The following is a 23,380-nucleotide window of genomic DNA, read 5'->3' as shown; positions in this document are numbered from 1 at the left end:
TATTTTATGAATTAGTAATGTTACGCAAAAGAAATTGGCCAGAAACTTGTGTCGATTGATTCAACGCTTTAGTTGACAGAATGCAACCACATTTTTTTTTTATTTTGTTAATGTATCCTGATAGGTCACCTAAACTACGCCTATGCTTTCGATAGACAGATCAAATACACACTAAATACAAAATTAAGATCAAAATGTATGATTTTTGGTGATGATGATGATGATGATGATTCATCCGACCGATTTCGGCCATGGCGACCACTTTGACTCCTATCCGTCGATTTGGCGCTCGTGCGCTCGAAGATGGCTTATATAGCCTATCTTCGCGGCAAAACTCCTTGCGCATTGAGGGCACGTAAGCACGCCGTTCTCATAATTATAGGTTATGGCAGCAGGTGGGCGGGCCTTCAACTGGTCGCGTTTGTAATCAAGGTCAGCTTTACGCTGATCCTCGAGCTCGCGTACTTTGCTGTTCACCATCCTGCGCCATTCTGGCCGCTGTGCTGCCAAGCGCTCCCATTGAGAGGGCTCTATATTACATCTCTTCATGTGTCGTTTCACGACATCCTTGTACCGCAGGAGGTGTCCGCCATGCTTTCGCTTGCCATCCTGCAATTCAGAGAAGAAGATGCGCTTCGCCACTCTTTCCTCCGCCATGCGTGATATATGACCGCACCATCGAAGCAGATTTGGCAGCCTTTTCAATTTGGCTAGACTTAAGGCTCGCACCAAAGTGTCGTATGCATTGATCACTGAGATCGTTTATGCTGATGACTTGTGCTTTTTAGCAGAATCCCCAGACGGCCTGCAACAGCTGATGTCCGTTTTTCACCAAGCCTGCCGTAAATTCGGCCTGAAGATTAGTGTCAATAAGACGGAGGTGATGTCCCTGGACAGTCACGATCACGAGACACTAACCATAAAGCTTGGTGAGGATGTGTTGAAGCAGGTGGATAAATTTCGCTATCTGGGGAACACTTTAACATCCAAGTGATTTTTGGTAAACGTCAAGTGAAGGGGCGTCAGAATGTTTGTAGCTTTTTGATTAATAAATGATTATTGATAATATTATGACTGAGCTAGAAGTCAGGATAACTTGACTGTTGGAATTGTAATACTCTGCATTGGGTGGTTTAAATTTGAAGAAAAATAGAAGTCAATGGATTCGCGATTTAATTAACTTCAAAATTTGTTTAGATATTATTAGCATGGTCGGCTAGGTTCTTGTCATAATGCCAATAACATACGATAGATTTTTCGATAAATATATATCATAAGTCACAGCGAACCATTGTAATTAGCCACTCAAAATGCATACTTTTTTTTATTTTTCTAATATCAGCCATTTGTAAAGAAAATCTTATGCATTCGTTACTAATCATTGGGGATTCTACGTTATTTTTACTTTTACTTTTTGCCCTAAATGGTCAAACGATTTCATCTGATGATTATTGGTTTCTGGGGGTCATAGACCTCAAAAGGCAAAAAGACCTGTGATTGAAGTCTCATTATATTCTAAACGACTGTCCAACCTTAACGAACTACAAGAAATATTTTTAATATGGTATTAATGAAAAATAATATATTCATGTATTCATGTCACAAAATTGCTGTGATTGTGACATAACCGAAGAACACAGAAAAATAGCCATTGATGAGATTTCCAAGTGAAAGTCCTCTGTCTTTTATAGATACTTCATTTAAACATAGCGTAATATGTAAAATAAATTATAAAAGCAATCCAATAAAACTCAAGTTTTCTATTTATAATCAATTTCATGTTACGTGAATTCTGCATCAAATCACAATTCAGTTTAAGTGTCGAAAACATTTCATTCATTGGCATATACTTATTTAAATTAAAATTTATTTAAAGACTAAATAAACATATAAAATATTATTCGATTTCTAAATTATTTCTAACTTTTGTACGAAATTAATTATTTACCAGACTTAAACTTTTATTTTCATACGTTTGATGTAATCGAGACGGGGTCGATTGAAGTTAATGTCGATTGACGCATAGCGTTGATGACAACCCGCTGTGCGCGCTATGGCCATAGTCCGAAGCGTTACTATAGAGTACGAAGCCAGCCGATAATTACTGCAACCCGTGTATAATCGATCTTACGCAATTAAACAAATGGCCGGATGAACGGGTTTATTCATCTAGCCATAGGATTTCTTGTTCCGTGTTATATTGCCACAACCTCAGCTTTTTATACGGGACTAGTATCGCTTAGATACTCGTTCAGAAGTTTTAGCAAAAGAAGGACCGTGTGCAAAAACTGGTATAGGAAACTAGATATCCACGTTCGCCTAGCGCTTAGAACGATTAGCTGCAAGGGATGCATTGTTGATATGCTATCAGCTGATCCGGCGCAGTCCGCCATGGTACCGCGCCCGGAGCGCATGCGCGCACCGTTCGCCAGCAGAATCTACCACGAAATCACGTCCATCACATATAATTTAATACAAACTCTAGTAAGAATGTCGCTATAAATTAATACGATGGTTTGTAAAACACGAAAATTAGTGCGCGTCACAAAATTGATCTTAGCTGGACTGACGTTAATCTGTGTTAGTTGGATAGCTTCTGTGAGTGAGTGGCATGCCAGAGTTCGATGGAGAAACAGACAAGTGGATACTGATCATGGAATTTCTACAATGAGAACTATAATTGCGTACTCTCAGGACATTCAAGAGGAGATGGATCGGCCCTCGCCCGTCAGATGCGACCGATTGCCGGCTTTCCCGGAAGTACCGAGTATTGTTAGTAGCTATCTATTTTTATCGAAACCAGTTTAGTTTATCGCAAATACATAAGGCGCGCATTTCATTGCGCATTTTATTTAGTGAATTGCTTTCATTTACGTTTTTATTTCTCAAAAAACTAAATCTATTTATCGTGATACGAAAACTTGACCACCTTTGAAAGGTCGAAAGTCAATATCCGATGACAGAAAATCGGCTATAAACTTTTGGCTGAATACAATGTCTATTTAACATATAAATTGTTATTCATAGTAGTGAGGTAGACAGATAGAATCGGTTCTATGCGATATGCTAATGACACTGCTTCCTGGCAGATTGTTCCTCGGTACGTTCGCTGCTTCAATAATATTAGCTTAGCTTGAAAAAGATATTTACCTATTTCATTAAATTATTCATTATTATTTTTAGGTTTCAAATTTTATTTATTTTAATTGTAATATTTTTAATATTGGTATAAATAAATTAATAGAATAAATATTCTTTCTTAAGTTTTGAAAACAAATGCTTATAACAAGATCATTAATTTAATTATTTCTTTTGTTAAATAACATTTTATAATATAAGGTGCGATCACAATAATTAAAATGATAAAAACTTGTCTTACGAATGTTTTTAATCTATTAAACTCGTAAGCGTTAAAATAAAAGTAATAAAAAGTATTAAAAGATCCGAGACTAAACATTAAAGCAAGTAAAAGTAGATTGAATTATGTCTACGACTCGCGTAACCCGAAGAAAATGCTAAATAATATCAACTTTCAATATACGCTATTTAAATACTGATTTACTGGTGATAGGGCGATTTCCTATAGACACAAACTACTGAGTTTCTCGCCGGATTTTCTCAGTTAGTCGCGATTTCGATCTGATAGTAGATTCAGCGAAGCACTGGTCTTACTAAGGCTAGTTTTAGCAATTCGGTCAGTTTGGGCCCGTAAGCTCACCTACCGGCCCGCACGAGTTTAAATAGCCCCTTTGCTCGAGGACAAAAGGTGGCTTGTTATCCCGCACAGGTTGGTACGGTACCACCGCCCTACCTACTTCTGCAGTAAAGCAGTAATGCGTTTCGGTTTGAAGGGTGAGGCAGCTGTCGTACTGAAAACTAAGACTTGGAACTTATATCTTAAAGTGGGTGGTGGCGGCCTTTACGTTGTTGATATCTATGGGCTCCGTTAACCACTTAACACCGACATCTCGTCCACCCATGTTAGTAACATAATTATATAAAAAAGTCGTGATAAAAAAGTGATCCAAATTCTAACATACCTATACAATCATGAAGTCTTTGCAGAATCTGAACGTAAACAAACATAACTTAAATTGCATTTGTGTTTAACACATTTTAAAAATCTTTCTGTATCCAAAAAAATCATTTTAATGTACCAAATCGCATACACCTCAGTGCGTGAAATATGCTTAAAATAAAAAAGGTACAAAAAGTTTTCTTACACCTATTAACATATAGATATCAAATCCACTTAAACGTCGAGTGCACTCGGGATAATACAAAATAATAAAACTGATATCTTCAAAGAGACTCATTGTTCCACCCACGTACGAGTAGAGTATGCAAATATTCTCGACAAGAATGGGTGTGAAAATTCAACTCGCAGAAAATACGGCCAATTGTATTTTTGTAACGACTGCCTTGTATAGGATCTGTTCGCTTTGAATAAACATTAGCGTTTTTGTTAATAAATAACATTAACTATCGCACGATTAATTAAATGTGTATTTTTTTATAACATTGACCTTTGTAATTTTTTTTTTAATTAATTTGTTAAATAATTTACACTGGTAAAGTGAGACTAAATAAACTAGATTACAGACTTAAAAAAATCAAGAAATTTTTTGATATTTGATACATAGCCATCTGTCTTGTGACTAGAAACGTCATAGTTTTAGATTTTAGTCTCCTAAAAAAATTAATATACCAGTGAGAGCTCCACGAAAAACTCCGATAGTGCTGCGTCACAGTTTAAAGTAATTATGTAGCTGTATTCCCATTAATGTTATCATTTGGTAATCAAATTACTATAATTTGTATTTGTATTTGTAAAAAAATTTATAAAAAAAAAATTCCCAAAAAAAAAGGTTATTTTGTAGTTATTCTCGTCTTGTATATCTCGCAATTCCCAATGAACTAAATCACGGATTATTTTATATTTGATTAACTACTCGTTTGTGTAATAGTTCATTCGAACATTATGCAAAACCCACTGAACCTCTTTTTCTGAAGACTTTTATTGTTTAAAACAGATTAAACTTCGAAGATTTAACAACAACGAACATAAGAGCTCGAACTAAAACGTTTAAACAATTTCTCAACTAATAACACCTAACCAACCAACATAAAGAGAACTCCCGTACGCAATATTCAACAATAACACTGTTCTAAAATCCAGCAGAGTTTCTAACAAGCGCTTCGAAATTTATGTATGCAATAACAACTATAGCTATCAACGTGAACATAAGATACAGATACAGAATAAGTCCGTTTTATTAAACAAATAACTGTACAGTAAAACCTCTTTATTCGCGGGATTAACGTTCCGTGAATATGCCGCGAATACAGAAACCGTGAATAATGAAAAGCGTGATTACATAATATATTCGGTTTGAAGCCTACAAATTGGAATCATTTTTATCAATGTGCATGTACCGATTAGATCCGCAAAAGAAATCTTTAGCTGCGAACATAGGAATTGGATCGCATTTTTTTTATTCTGCGAATAGGAAAACGCGAATAAAGGAAACGCGAATAAGGAGTTTTTGCTGTATATACATTCAGTCGTGTAAATTTAAAAAAAAAACTAGCTAAACATGAAAACTCCAGAGTACGATTTTTTTGTATAGAATTATTTGTGGCCTTAATGTCGATAATCCATTACGATGCCGGTCACGAATGGAAAATAAATCGGAATCAATATTATTGGGCGTTACTAATGGCGCGCCACCGGCCTGATGCTTCACGTGACTATTATATTAGCCTCACGTTTGTTCAGGCCCTTTGTTTGAGTTCACCACGATTCAATATTAAAGATCGATTTGCGATCGGTTATTGTATAGCCAACAATTTAGATTTCAAATTTACGAATTTGTAATATAATTCGTAAAATAGGCCTACATGTTTTCGTAATTTATATCAGCTATTGAAGATAAGCGAGCCCTCTGAATCTATCGTTAGTTACCTCGTTTTTTTTCTATTATTTGTACCGTGCGTTGGGAAGTACATATTAGAAATACTACATTTAAATAATTATTGGAAACAATCCCTTGTAATCTACACTTCTTGAAACGGGCAGCTTACCGTGCTTTGGGACCGCTTTAGACCTGAACGAGCGACTGACTGGACCGGAATGAGCGATGCGTACGCAAAAAAAAAATTAATAAAAAAATCATGTAACTTTCCACATTAATGAGGCCGTATAATTAAGTACATTTTTATGATAACGAACAACATAGTTTTATTCGCGCGAACGTTACTTAAAATAAACTCGAGTGATTCCCACAATGTGAGAAATGCATACCTTTATGGCTGTTTCTAAAAACAGACTTCTGAGTACTAGTTACGACACTAACTCTAACTCTAGGCAATAACGTAGTGCATAATTTGACGTGAGCTGCAGCCGAATACATTTGAATTTATTATCAAAGTTAATGGTTTTTCGGAAGGAGAAAAACGTTGAGGTTGCTAAAATTTCAACCGTAAATCTATTTTTGTCTTTAGCTAACTGTTGATGTTGAAGTTTTTTGGCATTAAGCATATTCAACTGTATTTGTTCTAGCAAAGTATTATACTTCACTTTTATTGCACGACTATAATTTTGTTCTGAGGCAGCCGTTACTGATGATGTACTCAATAATCGAGTAATATTGCTACGGAACAATGGATCGCAAGAAAAATATACATAAGCGATAATCTATATATATATAAAAATGAATTGCTGTTCGTTAGTCTCGCTAAAACTCGAAAACGGCTGGACCGATTTGGCTAACTTTGTTCTTAAATTATTTGTGGAAGTCCAGAGAAGGTTTAAAAGGTAGATAAATATGAAAATGCTCGGAATTAAATAAAAATAACAATTTTGTTTTTCCTTTGATGTGTCCCCCGTCGGACGGATTCCTTTTGTTTGTTTTAAGTTTATTTTATACAAAAGCTTAGGTTTTTTATTTATCGATTGAGGCACTACGAAGTCTGCCGGGTCAGCTAGTTATGTATATTTTTCTTGATCAGATAATATGCCATAACTTATAACCGATCGAATACAATTTCGTAGTTCTAATTTCTTTGACGTTTACAAATTTATTTAATCCATTGACAGCCATATAGGTCACCGGTGCCCTACATCGCACACTGAAGTAATTAATTATTAGTCGATTTCTGTTACTAAGCGCCTGGATCGTTTAACTTTATCTTCCTTGGTGCTTTCACGGGTACCTTATCATGTCTACTCGGTTTGAGCCCCGTAAGCTCACCTATACGTTAAGGAGAAACTGAAACAGCCTCTCAAGGTTATCAGCATAAGTAGGAAAAAAATTGTTTTTTTTTTATTGCCTTTGTAGGCAGACGGGCATACGGCCCACCTGATGGTGAGGGGTTACCGTCGCCCATGGACTTCAGCAATGCCAGGGGCAGAGCCAAGCCGCTGCCTACCGCTTAATACTCTTTGCCTTCTTTGTGCCTTCTTTATTGCATTCCGCGATAAAAGGTAGAAAAACATATTCAATGTCTAAGACAACACTAAACATCAGACGGGCCGTGAGCTAGCCGCCGCAATTTACTCGACGAGATCTGTTCACAGTTAAAAGATTCCTCTGAATAATAATAATATTGGTTATTTTGCTAATACAACTTTCCATATTTTTTTTACTAAACATAAATACATTGTAGGAGCGCGTACTAAAATAACTATGGTAGACATGAGTAATAAAACATAATAGGATTTGGCTATAAAGGATATTATTAAATGTAAAGGCTCTAAGCCTTGGTCGAAGCTTAAGATTCACCTTGCTTGTGACACATTCAAGTGGGGCGTATGCATGCTTTCGTCCGCCAATCGATGAAATATCAAGTAAAAAAACTAAAAATACCTACTGCTGTACTTTAAATTCGAAACAAAATTATCTGCTATTTAACTACGGGCTAAATATAATCAACATGCCTAAAACACCATAAAAAATTTAATGCTCATCATAATCGTAAAATAAGCTTGGTAAATAAATTGCGCCGCGGACACACTTATTATTTCTAAGTTCTTTGTTGCTTATGATAAACATAAATTAAGTATTAGCACTTATTTTTATGTTTAGGTTATTCGTTATGTAAGCAAAGCAAATCACTAACGACAAATTTAATGAAAGTTAATACTTTATAATAATTTCCTCAGGTTTTTGTATGCACAGAAACGTAAAACTCAAGAAAAAATTTAAGACAATTAATTAATAATTAATTAATAATTAATTAATTTTGTTATTAATTTATTAATAATTATAAATTAATTAATTAAGTAATTAACACAGTATTAAAATATCGACGAATAAACACCTTTAAACATTGTAAATAATAATCGCGACATTAAAATGTAAAAATATATTTTAGTAAACTTGTCTTTGGATTTCTTTATTATAATTTTTTTTATTGCTTAAATGGGTGGACGAGCTCACAGCCCACCTGGTGCTAAGTGGTTACTGGAGCCCATAGACATCTACAACGTAAATGCGCCACCCACCTTGAGATATAAGTTCTAAGGTCTCAAGTATAGTTACTTAGTTAGTTATTTTATGAATAACTAACCATTATATAGTTTGCCACAATGGCATTAGGTTTGTAATTAACTTTATTATAAATACTTTATGTCACTGTCCATTAACACTTAATGATGAATTATCACAAAAATGGTTGAAACAAAATTCTGTATTCATACAGGTAGATCTATATACATACATATATATATCAATTATCCTAATTTAAATATCGATCAATAGAGAATTACTTCTCTAATATAATACAGTGTAGTTATAAGTACGGAACAGTATTCAAAACATAATGTTATAAGAATATATACCTAACCGCGACAGAGATGTTAACGATTTTTGATTCATGTGAAATGAGGCCACGTATTTCGCGTCCGCGTATTATTACACTTTATTGCTGTCATTATTTTTTTGGACTTATGCCCATTTATCATTACGAGCAAAAAATCGTACCTGGAGTATCAGTGTTCCATTAACTTCGAGTGAAATATAAAGTATGAATAGTTTAAGCAATGTCTTGTTTTGAAAAAAATCGAAATTGCCCTATGAGCCTCGACTAGAAAAAATATTATAATACAATAATACAATGTATGACTGTTTACATTAAGGGCTTTGAAATAATATCCAAATGCGGTATACTTATTAAGATTTTTAAGTCGTCGTGGCCTAAAGGATAAGACGTCCGGTGCATTCGTGTTGAGCGATGCACTGGTGTTCGAATCCCAGGCGGGTACCAATTTTTCTAATGAAATAAGTACTCACCAAATTGTTCACCATTGACTTCTACAGTGAACGAATTACATCGTGTAAAAAAATCAGACCCACAAAATTATAAATTGCTTAATTACTGGTAGTAGGACCTCTTGTGAGTCCACACGGGTAGGTACCACCACCCGCCGTGAAGCAGTAATGCATTTCGGTCTGAAGGGTAGGGCAGCCGTTGTAAATATACTTGAGGCCTTAGAACTTATATCTTAAGGTGTGTGGCGCATTTACGTTGTAGATGTCTATGGGTTCCAGTAACCACTTAACACCAGGTGGGCTGTGAGCTCGTCCACCCATCTAAGCAATAAATAAAAATAAAAAAATGATTATTTTGTGCTCCGTCAAATACATCATGTTTTGTGGCATTTCAAAACCTGATAACAGCAGTCTCATCCTCAATGAATCTAATTCATTTCGCGTTCTCCCTGTGTACTCGAGTTGGAGGCGAGGTCCCCGCAATCATTACGTGGGACGTGACAATCGACTTCGCCGCGTGTAACACCCAAAACCGTTACAATACCGGCCGCGTTGTACTCTTTTCGAAAACAAAAAGTCATGATTGGATGCAAAATTTCAAATCAAATAAAATTACAGATCATCATTTCGTATTATAATAATGAGTTCAAGTAAAACATCCGTAAAGAAAATGAAGTGTAGTGGTGTCGTTTTATACTTAAATACTCGTTTAAGTATTAACTAGATGATGAGGTTTTTTTTATAACGCCATCTTGTTGTGCCTTTAAAGCGGTTAGTTGGCCTCAATTAAGAAAAATAGTATTATTATTCGCCAATAGATGTCGGGAAGGGTTGATTATTGAAAACACGAATAAAGCAACATTTTCTGAAAATAAATCGTAGCTAGATCGATTTATCGCCCCCGAAATCCCCTGTACCTATACTAAATTTTATGAAAATCGTTGGAGCCGTTTCCGAGATTCAGATTAGTTATAAATATATTAATATACAAGAATTGCTAGTTTAAAGGTATAAGATTAACGTACTTAGACTAATAAAATATTTTCCGATTTTTTTTAAATCGATAACAAATTCTTAATATCCTATTCCATTGTAATATTAATAATTGTATTTTGATTAACCTATCCGACGTACATAAAGTAAAGTAAATAGTTCTGTTCAACTTTGAAGAAAATATTAGTTTTCTGTCCCCAAATCTTTGCTACTAGTAATTAGAGTTCTCCGATCGTTAGTGACATTAATTTTTATAATCCTTAATCCAGGCTCAATTGGCGACTGAAACGGTACGTGAAAGATCTTTTAGGAACTTGAATACGTGTACATTGCGCAAAAAAATACCAATTTTGATTTTTTTTGATTTTGAATTTGAAATTTTCTTCTGGATGTTTGTAATTTGTATTCCTATTGTATTATTCTTTATTCTACACTTTTACAAATATTTGTCCAAGTTTGATAAATTATATTTATTAGCTTACTTATATTGTATAAACATCATTTAGTCACCTTCAAATTAAGTTAATGTAGTGTGTCTACCGATAATTTTAGCGAACCTATTCGTCGGAAAGGCAGTCATGATTCGACATCCCACGAGTCTCCAGTTTTCCCCCACGTGAGCTCACGAACGAAGCGAGCACGATTTTAAAGTAGGTACGCTTTAGTGGGTATTGTTTCAGAATGTATTATTATATGTCGGTGGAACGTCTTTTTGTTAACAACGTGATATATAACTTCTTCAACTTCTTTTCTCTGTCAGAAAATCAATTTGTTAATATTTTTTCTATTATGTTAAAAAAATTTATAACAAAAGATAAACTCCGTGATTTATTTTAGAAGTTGGCATATGTACTTGCTGGCAAACCCATAAAAATACACTGTCTTTAGATTTATTCAAGTGTGCTTGAACCTTTGTGTAATCAAGTAAACTTTGTGTAACATAAAATTAGAATTTATATTAGTATTCGTGGGGAATACAACTTAATAAATTACGTTGCTGTATCTTATACCTTTAAACGAGCAATTCTTTTATATATATAATCTGAATCTCGAAAACGGCTCCAACGATTTTCATAAAATTTAGTATACAGGGGATTTTGGGGGCGATAAATCGATCTAGCTATGATTTATTTTCAGAAAATGTTGTTTTATTCATGTTTTCAGTAATCAACTCTTCCCGACATGTATTGGCGAGTAATAATACTATTTTTCTTAATTGTGGGCAACTAACCGCTTTAAAGACACAACAAGATGGCTTTATCAAAAAAAAACCAGCAAAGCTCGGACATCATCTAGTTATCTTTTAAAGGAAATAATGATTTGCATTTGACAATTGAAACCGTAAAACATTTTTTTTTTAAATCTAGACAAGTCCCATTATATGTACCTTATATGTATTTACCATTCTAGATACACCAGTCGAGTCAATAGAAGTCGCAATAACGCCTTTTCTGGTTGAATCAAATGCAGAACTCATTGTGTTCGTTAATACATTAAGGTTTCAATCGTCATTAAAAACGGCACAGCTGAGAATATTCTCAGTGCAAGCTCGCGTGGGTCTCACATAAATTAACCAAGCACCGGTAAACTCAGTCGTGAAAAGGAACAGACATCTTCAGACAGGCTTAGATTTATGCAAATGAAATACGAACTATCAGAGTACCTACTCTGTGGACTAGAGATTCTCGATCGCTATTGGAGTTGTGTTTGAGAAATATGGAAAGTGCTTCTGTAAGGTTTCTAGATTCCGCTTAACTGATTAATATGAAACATGTTTGTTGTTGTGTTGAAATGTTTTAAATATTTGTAGGTACATTGTAAATATAATTTGTTTTTTGTTTTTATTTTCATTTCTTTATTGATACAGAATTGTAAGTTATGAAAGTAGCATTTTCAGACACTATAGTTATTTTCTTTTTATTTACTAACAAGGTGCCTTGTTTAAAGGCCGACCCTTGATATATTTTTGATTCAAACGCTATCAAACAGTGAGGATCATCCACTAAGTCGACATAAAGTTTGCCTGAAAACTTCTTAGAAGTGGGTTCAGCTGTTTTGGAGTTTAAATGGAACATACAACGTCTTCCATAGATATAGTGAAACATAAATGTCCCTTCCATAACAACGGATAGCACCGGAGAGGTCCAGTGATATAGTGTAAGAAAAGGGAGAAATTGTGAGCTCAAGCTGTTAGCAGTCCAAAAGTATACATTTTATTTAACATTCACATACAAAATTCTAACCGATTATGATTTCTAGAAAATATATGTCAATGCAATTATTTCTAAATATAACCCTCGACTTTTAATATGGTAACATCCACTTTCCCATTGAAGATCCAGATCACGCAAACTCCGATTAGGTTTCGGAGAAACACAAAAAATTCCCGGGATTATGGACGAGACGTAATGAGAGGTATGATTATGATAGTTTTCAGGGACTAAAAATTATTTCTAACAAGTAGCAGTTGTCCAAGGTTCCATTTGATAAATATTAACATTTTAATTACATCGTGGACGTCAACTTTCACACTGCGCTTACTTTAAACTTTGAGAACCATATGAATTATTTAAATATTTCGAAGACTGTCATACCAGATGCAACGGGATCCTGCCCGATCTTACGATGGGTGGCCTTTAATTGCTTCAGATGAAATCGTCGGTGCCAGTACACATATAGTACGTGACAGTATTCAATTACCAACACCGAGCTCAAGATCTCTATCGCTCGCACCGTGGCTTGTGTGGGATCTGTATGCAATAAATTTACAGACGTAACAATTAGTAAAACTGTACAGTCGTGATTAAAATTATTCTCTTACGTGTGCGCCAGTATTTTATGTTAAATGTTTCAATATATCCTTGACTTTAGTTTATAGGTGAAGTAGTAAGTACATTGTATTTTAATCGAATCGGTAGGCAGCGGCTTGGCTCTGCCCCCAGCATTGCTGAAGTCCATGGGCGACGGTAACCACTCACCATCAGGTGCGCCGTATGCTTGTATGCCTACAAGGGCAATAAAAAAAAAACAAAAAAAAAGATGAGTGCGGAGTTTGAGAATGACACTCATATTTCATTACAATCCAGATCCGATCGGATCGCAATCAAGATGCCTGCTTGCCCCTATACTCTTATACGTACGTGCAAATGGAAGCTTACCTAAAATTCATCATCATCATCATTTCAGCCTATCGCCGTCCACTGCTGAACATAGGCCTCTCCAATAGATTTCCAGTGTGACCGGTCCATTGCCACCTGCATCCAACGAGACCCAGCGCTTTTTACTAGGTCGTCGGTCCATCTAGTAGGTGGCCGTCCCACACTGCGCTTGCCAGTACGTGGTCGCCACTCCAGGATCTTTCTGCCCCATCGACCGTCCTCTCTTCGTGCTATGTGGCCGGCCCATTGCCACTTCAGTTCACTAATTCTAAAATTAGTGTCATTTTAATTTGTGTAATTAGCGATGGTAATGCATATTTTAAGCCCGCACGTTTAAGCACTACAACCTTACTTGCTTCTGCTACAAAACACTCATCCATCTCTGTTTGACGGGTAGGGGGTCAGCCATTAAACAATGTTAAGACTAAGAACTCAATTCTCGATGTGTATAGTAGTAGCATTTCATAGTTTCTTGTCTTTGTAGCGAGATAAACATTACTAATTTTCGAGACAATATTTTTACGGCCAGTGTTCATGCCATCGCCCAGTCCATTTCTGTTGAGAGGCGGTCGTGCGTTTCGATTTGAAAGGTGACGCAGCTTGTCTGAAGATTTATATAAACATTAAAATTCATAAAGATTTATCCCTCACGCCTCAAGGTGGGCGTCGGTAATCGCGTTGTAACATCATTGAACTTTTTTTTTATTTATTGCTTAGATGGGTGGACGAGCTCACAGCCCACCTGGTGTTAAGTGGTTACTGGAGCCCATAGACATCTACAACGTAAATGCGTCACCCACCTTGAGATATAAGTTCTAAGGTCTCAAGTATAGTTACAACGGCTGCCCCACCCTTCAAACCGAAACGCATTACTGCTTCACGGCAGAAACAGGCAGGGTGGTGGTACTTACCCGCGCGGACTCACATAAGGTCCTACCACCAGTAATATGAACACCGTAAAACGCTTAAGACTAATTATTGGACAGTAAGCTCTGCTTAACTATAGCATTATGTTTTACCTAAATCGACTTGCGAACCTCAAACGAACAAATTACGAACCTATAACGTAATAATAGTCACGTGATTCGATACTTACAGCTACAAAAAACTTCTAAATATTATAAAATATCCATCAAATATTCAAGAAATACTTCCACAGACATATCTCAAACAGTGATGCATAAGGTAATAACGAAGTTGAGTGTAATTTAAGGTGTCATCAATTTAAAAGTGCGTTTTTTCTTAAATGTGATGCCATTTTTGGGAGCGCTACCTTGGTTATAGAATAGACAAAACTGAACTTTTACTTTATTCCTCCTTTATTAAATATCTATGAAAAAATAGAAGTAGTTGCTGTTTGCGTAAATTTCAAAATCGGCACAATGACTGGAACACATTCAAATTGCTGCTTACTATTCATTCATTAACCAGGATTTCAATTGTCTTTTGTTTTTAGTTGATCTAAATGGGCAGACGAATACACATTCTAAAAAATGTCACTAAGGGGTTACTGTTGCTAAGACGTCACAACGTAAATGACACCACCTATTTACGGATTTTTTGTCTTTAAAAACAAAAAAATGCAGCCAGGAACAGGTTAAGCATGCCTCAACTCTTTTGTCGTATCACTCTTGTCAGAGCGGTCGTGGTCGTCATTCAGTATCATTGCTATGGGCAGATGTTATGCGTCTCACGAGTTATGTTATGCTATGTTATATTATACTTATGTAATGCCTCCACAATTATCTCGAAAAAAAATCGACACGTGCAAGGAATAACATTGTAATTCAGTTTTAGCTAAATATGAGTTACAATGTTATTCCTTGCACGTGTCGATTTTTTACGATACAGAGTGAAACTTCATAATTTTTTTGTGTTTTTATTTCAGAATCGCACGTGGACAGCTGACTCGTCAAATTATGGTACATGGCAACGTGTTACTGGCACAAAAGTGTCAATTTACTCGGCGTTCTATGACAATCGTACATCTCAGCCCTACATTCGTATCCTGGCCTTTTTTCACGGTAAAATATTTATGGTAAATTCTTATTCATTATAAAATACTTTTGTATTACCTTCGAAGGTAGACAAGCCTACAGTGCTCTTAATAGTTCATGAAACGATAACCATGGAATATTTAATCTAGAGGTTAAAACATAACGCTGGAAAAATACCTTCCCAGGCTGATCTAAAAGGATAAAACATAAAGCCGAAAAAATATATTCCGAGGCTGATTCCACTATTGATGCCAAGCGTAGTGGTAGAAATGGTTAAATTAGAATTAAGTTTGGTTTCAATGACTGACTCGATGGTGCTGTAGTTAGCGCCACTGACTATTACGTCGAAGGTCGTGAGTTCGATTCCCACATCGAGCAAACATTGTGTGATGAACAGATTTATTTATGTATGTACTAACTGACCCGGCAAACTTCGTAGTGCCTCAATCGATAAATAGAAGACCTAAAGTTTTGTATAAAATAAACTTAAAACAAACAAAAGGAATCCATCCGACGGGGGTCACATCAAAGGAAAACAAAATTGTTATGTTCACTTAATTCCGAGCATTTTCATATCTTTTTCTACCTTTTAAACCTTCTTTAAACTTCCACAAATCGTTTTAGCGAGACTAACGAACAGCAATTCATTTATATTTATATAGATTTAAAACTTATATAAGTATAAGTTTATCAATCTCTGGCACCGATGAACACAGAGAGTCCTAAATTGGGGCCAGATGACCGCGCGTGATTTGTTCCCAGTTAGCAACTCGAGATAAAGTATTGCTTCTGTCATTCTCTGGTCCATAAACTATCAATCGATTTGCATGTGACACGCAAAGTAACGAACTAGCCAACACACTCTACACTACACTACACTATTTATAAATAAAGTACTAGGCTTTGCTCTATTCGTGCCATTTAAAATTAAAATAAATAACTGCGTAATAACTTAAAAAATAACAAACAGACTTAAATAACAAACCGAACTAATATTTAATTTCATTTTTTAAGTTATGACATTATTGTATTGTCATCAGTACTTGATGCGTGTGCAAGCTTACAAGTCAAACGTCTTAAAATCGTCAAAAGTTACATTCAAAGATTCCGTTACATACAAAAAACATACAAACCAAACAAGCTAATCAAGGCGTATTAAAAAAATAACGTATCTGTTAACCCACATCCTTATCAGTATAGATTTCAAACTAATTTCACCTAGGCTTTTGAAATAACAATAAAACTGAATCGCAAAGCCGAGTCGAGTTATGACTTTATCGCGGAATCAAAATTCCTCATGCCTCCAATTAGTACCAGTATAAAACTTCTCAAATACTTTATAGTACACGTGTTAAACAGAAGAACACGCTTTTTACGCTTCCTCGGTTAGGGCTAGCAACAATTATAAAAAAAAATCCTTTTGATGTCAGTGTGGAGTTTTTAAAAAATAAAATAGCAAAGAACACAATAAGGTTGAAAGTTATGTTTTTTTAACTGCTTATCATTATATATTATCATTATCATAGACTTTAAGTTTCAGATTATGGATGTAGGCAAACACCAAAACTACAGATAAGCCTCTGTAAATACTTTCACTAATACAACTAATAACTTCTTAGCTTTCTTCGCATCTTTTTATCATGGGACTCACTGCAACACTATTGAAAACTCTACTACGGCAGTAAAAGTGAAGCAGTAAGCGTTTGCTTAAAGTTAGGGCTGTAGGATATACCATTTTAAAACTAAGTAGCCATCCGGGTTTGGAATGAGCTCCCCTCAACGGTGTTTCTCGAGCGCTATTACATATCCTTTTTCAAACGAAGCTTGTGGAGAGTACTTAACGGTAGGCAGTGGCTTGTCTCTATCCCTGACGTCCATGGGCGACGGTAACCACTCATTAGGTGTTCCGCATGCTCGTCTGCCTACAAAGGCAATAAGTAAAAAACTAACAAAAGACGATTTACCGGATAAATGGCAAACGTTACTTTATATATTATTAAATTAAAAAAGTGAATACGTTTTTTTTACCTACGCTGATAGCCTTGAGAGGCTATTTCAGCTTCACCCTAACATGCAGGTGAGCTCACGGGGCTCAAACCGGAAATGTTGCTAACACTGGCTAGCAAAAGGAGTGCTTCGCAGAATCTACCATCGGATCAGAAGAGCGACCCACTGAGAAGATCCGGCGAGAAACTCAGTGGGCTGTGTCTATGGGCTAATTCGCTCGTCGACCCCATCGTCGCAAGCGACGGGTTCGACGAGGACAGCGACCGGTGCTTGTGGTCCCTAAAAGCACCGTGGATGCGTGCTTGTCGTTATACCAATGAATTGCTCTATTTAGAAGAAGATTTAATAAATCCCTAAATGTAAGCCACACAATAAGGTACAGCAAAGCGTGGAATGAAATTAATATTATGTCAACCCTAATTTGAACATAACACAGTAATTGACAGAACATTATTCTAACGAACGTTGAGTACACCTGTGACGGCTAATTAAGGTTGATGTGGATGAATTATTCAACAATTCTTGGACATTGTATTTATTTTTTCTCACATTTGAATACGATCATAATAATTAATCTCATTGTCAGAAAACAAATAAATGACAAAGTCTATTAAAACTCAAGTAGGCATCGCTACTAACTTAAGTTATTGGTGTAGTGATAATAATATAATACCGAGGGCAGGTCACACTAGCGTGGTATGGACATGTGATGTGTAGAGAGAAGATGCATGTGACTAGGAAATGTATGGCATTGGTAGTGCAAAAAAGTAGAGGGGGAAGAGGTCAAACGAAGAAGACATGGATGGAGTGTGTGAATGACGATATGAGAGAGAGAGAGGAGTGAGTGTTGAGATGACGGCTGATAGAAGAGAATGGAAGAGAAAAATTTGCTGTGCCGACCCCAACTATACTATGGGAATCAGAGACCATACATACAGAGTCAGACGAAGAGTAAGCAAAAGCAAAGCTGTTCATCACAAAAATATTTACCAGATGTGGAAACCAAACTCACTACCCTCAGCCCGGTAGTCAGTGCTTACTACTGCACCATATAGACAGGCGAGCTCAAAGAAAAATAAATAGGGTATCTAGCTTAACAGAACGCATTACGAAAACCGCAAACAAATAACAACATTCCATAATAATTTATATATAAAACGTTTGTTATAGTGTGAGATGGCGCCGTGCCGCTTGTGGTATTGTATAAAATTAAATATGGTCTAGTTGTCTTGTCTACAAAATTAAAACTTATACTCTTAAGGAATAGAACATTTATAATTTTGCATGATTTATGCGCACGCGCCGCCTCAAGCACTACCGTGTCATATTCTCTAGTAAGTGATGTAATTGCACATTTCTCAAACCCTTCCATCAGTCTCACTGACAGTTACTTTTATTTATTTTTTTAAAACAAAACATTCTCTTATTCTTTTTTACATCGTAAAAACATTTTTTTGCAAAGAAGTTTTAAAATTGCGATGAAATATAAACTTTTATGATCTTTCTTTTCGTTTCTTATTATCCATGAGAATTATAATTCAAGCAAAACGAATGCTGTTAATAAAAAGCCTTGGAAGCCTTTCTTGAGGCGCACATAAAATCTTCATCAATAAAGACATCGGGGAAATCTCGCACGGCGATAAAACTACACCATAATTATTGTAGATTGTGATAGGTGATCGCCACTGCGTATTTTCTATACGGCGAGTAAAACGTGTTTTATTTGTTTAACTAAATATTTTTCCGATATTAAAACATTGCCGATTCGATAAGTGTTGTTACAATATTAACGAGAGCCGTGAATTTTAAGTACCAAAGTTATATCGGGTAGCTCGCAGGCTGAACCAACAACAAAAGTGTAGAAAGTGCGCGGACGGGACACCGCTGGCGCATGGCGAGCTGATAAGCTGACACTCATTTGTCACTCGAGGCAGCAGTACACGTCGTGTAAATTCCTTGCCGACCGCGATAACCTGCGCGACTCCTATATAAGTAACCAGAAATGAGAGGCTGATTAAAACACAAAGGTTTTTCTTGTTTTTACGAGAGACATTCTTTTCCTTTTTACACTTGTTCGATAGCACCCGACAACCTAGACCGCTTTGAGATCGTTACAGTTTGATATAGGAATACAAAGAGATTATTTTTATTTGATTGTAACTAAACAGGTATTTTGCTGGTTATTTATGGAACACTTAGTACATAGCTTTAAATAGGTAAATAGCAATTCAAATAAATGGAACGCGTACACAATTGGCAGTTGTTTCAGTCAGAGCAATCACTTCCAGGCATCTTTGTATTCACAACGTCACTCCATTGTTTAGCTACATTTTCACACATTCACGATTCAAAACGGAATAAGTGTACTGTGATGTTTTATTAAAATAATATCAAGTACATTACTCAATAAAACTCTCAAACATATTCTTTTAAAAAACAGTTAAACGCCACTAATATCTATTATTATCTACAATTCGCATAACAGACCATCAAACTAGACAGGTTTTTAAGTGTTAAAGAAAATTCCTAGCAACTAGTCTAGGAAGCAAACTCCTCCGGTTGTAAACCGCCTGGAATCAAATACCGTTTTAATGGATGTTCCTTGAAAGCACCGCATCGTCGTGTCTAGAAGAAAATAACACGATGACCATTATTTTTCTATTATGTAATGCAATTTCTTAGCTAGAAACACGCTATTTTCAAGCAACAACGGTAAAATTCATTATTGTCATCATAACTACACGTGTCTGAAGTTATAATTAATCACTCAGAGATATGAGCATAGCAATATTTAGGCATTATAAATTTAGTATTTTAGTTTTAGTTTTAGTATACTATTATAATATTGAAATTCAAAAATTTGCTGTTACAGAACTATTTCGATTTACAGGTCGCAACGCTTCAGCTGATCAAACACTATTCTGCCAAACGAGGTCACTCGACCCAAACGAAAATTCGGTAGAAGTTGTCGCAGCGAAACCGTTGGAAATTTGGTGGCACGAATGGGATGTTCAATCAACTGATATCGACTATCCATTTCTGCTGTCATGTCCATTAACAGGACCACTAAATGGACCCACATTAGTTTCACTAGTTACGGAGCCGTGTCTTGATCCCACAAATGCGCACCCGCTAAAACATAGTCTGAAAAGGAATCAACAAAAAAGGATGTTCACAATATGTGTTAAAGATTTGAATTTTGATAAGGATATCTCGCAAAATCTAATAGAATGGATAGAAACCAATAAAATACTCGGTGTTGACATTATCGATGTATACATCGGTAATATCAGTAAAGAAATAGAAAGTATCTTACAACACTATCGCGACGCGGGATTCATTAGATTGTTCCATGTTCCTATCAGAAACAAACCTGAAAGATCTCTATGGCAACGAAGGAGAGATCATATCATAACTTACAATGACTGTTTATATAGAAACATACAAGAAAGTGAATTTATTATACCATTAGATATCGATGAAATAGTTATGCCTAAGACCGCAAACTCTTTGCCTGAGTTATTAAAACATTTAGTCAAACGAGGTTGGAATCCTAAAGAATATTCCGCAATTATGATCAAAAACGTTTTCTTTTTTAAATTTATGCAAAAAATAAATAAGAATTATTATAATTATAAAAATAAGAGCAAAACATATGCAAAAAGGGATGATGTCCGAATAAGATATGCAAGGAGCACCAAAATCCTAGATGAAAACAATTCAGTACATTTGTTTGATAAAAATAAATTAGGTAATAAAAATTCAGTAGATGTGAACGAACTACAGGTATATTATGAAAATTACAATTCCAGATGCGGCCACGACATGCCGACGTCTAAATTAATGACTCATGTAATAAGTTCAGCATTCATTAGTCCTATAGGATTTTATAGTAAAAGTTTTATGGTCACCGAAAGAGTATTAACAGCCTTCAATCATTACCCTCTTGCTAGTCTTGGAACTTCAGGATTCGACGGTTGGCCTGCACCATTCAAAGAAGTTCAACTTAATCATTATAAGGTAAAATATGTACTACAAACTGAGTGATAAATCTGAGTAAAAAAAGGTCCAGAAACTTATCTGACCTAGTAATTAAAGATACTTTTACTGAAGGGATCTTTGCTACGATTATCATTTTTAGTGATCTGAAATGTTAGGTAATACTACAGTTAAATAAACAATATTTATAATATGCTATCTCTGTCAAGAAAGTACCGGTAAAATATCAATATAAAAATTAGCACTTACTATACTTTCGTTTAAAGATGCTGTTGAATGCAATGCTTAGAACTACAAGTTGTGGCCAGTGGGCTTTATGGGCCTCTGGCTTCGCTGACATCTATTAGCAACTGTGGCTACTCCCCATAATGTTGCCACCCCCCCCTTATGCTCATATGTTTTCAAAAGTAATGCATGTTCTATCTACTTCTTTATCCTATACTTTTCCGACTAGACTACTATATAGTTAAGTCGTGTCCATGCCATTAAAGTTATGGACATTTCAGCAAATAAAAAGCGTAAGTCTATGCCGTGTGACGGAAGCCATCTCTAACGACATGGAGCGTTGATACCTAACACACTAGACAACCCAAGATGTAAATTACTAGCGCCCAAAAACGTAGGGATCCACATGTAGAGACCACAAGTAGCTGTTATAGCGGAAAAGAACACATCTGATTATAATAAACGTAGATAAGAATTAGTGAAGGAGGAAAATAGAAATTTAGGTAACGCGCGGTCATGGTAAAAATATATATAGAACTTAGAAATGCCGGGGTCATACAACGAGATCGAATATTTGACTTTTTATTTATTACTTAGATGGGTGGACGAGCTCACAGCCCACCTGGTGTTAAGTGGTTACTGGAGCCCATAGACATCTACAACGTAAATGCGCCACCCACCTTGAGATATAAGTTCTAAGGTCTCAAGTATAGTTACAAAGGCTGCGGGTTCTTTTTTTGTTTTTTCTCAAATATTTTCTTTTTTTCTTTAAACTGTAGAAATTACTCTTATTTTCTTGTTTGACTTGTCAATTTTATAAATCTTGTTGTGCAGGAGTCGTGCAACGCGACCGTCGTGCCGGAGTGCGAGCTGTATCAACGCGACGTCCGCCTCGATCGAACCGCGCTGCGATTGAGAAAAAAACTGATCGAAGCACTATCGAATGCCATCTGTACATAAATAAATATCGAAATATAAGCAAATAGTTTTACTTATAAAAAAAAAACCTATATACTTACTACATAAATATCGAGGGGTGAAAGGCGCATTTGGTTTAAGCGATGTTCCGCTTAATACGCGACTTTTTTTATGGCTTAGATGGGTGGACGAGCTCACAACACTTTAGGTGTTAAATGATTACTGGAGCCCATAGACGTCTACAAAGTAAATGCGCCATCCACCTTGAGATATAAGTTCTAAGATCTCAGTATAGTTACAACGGCTACCCTACCCTTCAGATCGAAACGCATTACTGCTTCACCGCAGAAATAGGCAGGGCGGTGGTACCTACCAGCGTGGACACACAAGAGGTCCTACCACCAGTAAAAATTTATCTTTGTAATTAAAGGACCGTTTTATTTGCTATTATCAACAATTCGATGTTTTTAATTGAATTTCAACTAAGTTTACTGCATTGAAATAGCTAAAGGAGTACATATTTGGTTATGATATTTTTTCCAAATTTTAAACTCTATATTGCTGTCCTTTTTTATGATTGAAGGATTACTGGTGGCCCTGAGGCCTTTCCAGTTTCACCAAGACAGGTGGGCGAGCAAAGGCTCAGCCAGGAGGGGATGGCTCTCCTGTAAAGTTGCAGTCGCTTAAACCAAATAGCCGTTCAGCCCTCAATATAACAAACATTTTTCCGTATTCCCTTTTTTTTTTGACTTCCACATACTTTCCAATACGTATAAAAGAGGGCCACGAATATACAATTTTTGTGGACGAG

At 35.8% G+C, this 23,380-nt stretch overlaps 1 protein-coding gene across 1 annotated transcript; it reads left to right on the top strand.

The window, feature by feature from the left end:
* Window positions 1–2,370: 2,370 nt before the first annotated feature.
* LOC119628837 (uncharacterized) lies at window positions 2,371–22,629 on the top strand. The gene is made up of 4 exons (XM_038012597.2): window positions 2,371–2,772; window positions 15,312–15,447; window positions 20,318–21,447; window positions 22,486–22,629. The coding sequence occupies exons 1-4, from the start codon at window positions 2,512–2,514 to the stop codon at window positions 22,609–22,611; spliced, it is 1,653 nt and encodes a 550-aa protein (XP_037868525.1). The 5' UTR covers window positions 2,371–2,511; the 3' UTR covers window positions 22,612–22,629.
* Window positions 22,630–23,380: the final 751 nt, after the last annotated feature.

The sequence above is a fragment of the Bombyx mori genome, chromosome 8 (assembly GCF_030269925.1).
Source record: "Bombyx mori chromosome 8, ASM3026992v2".
NCBI classification, from domain to species: domain Eukaryota; kingdom Metazoa; phylum Arthropoda; class Insecta; order Lepidoptera; family Bombycidae; genus Bombyx; species Bombyx mori.
Note: the sequence above shows the minus strand (reverse complement) of the source record. Positions and strands in the feature narration are given on the sequence as shown.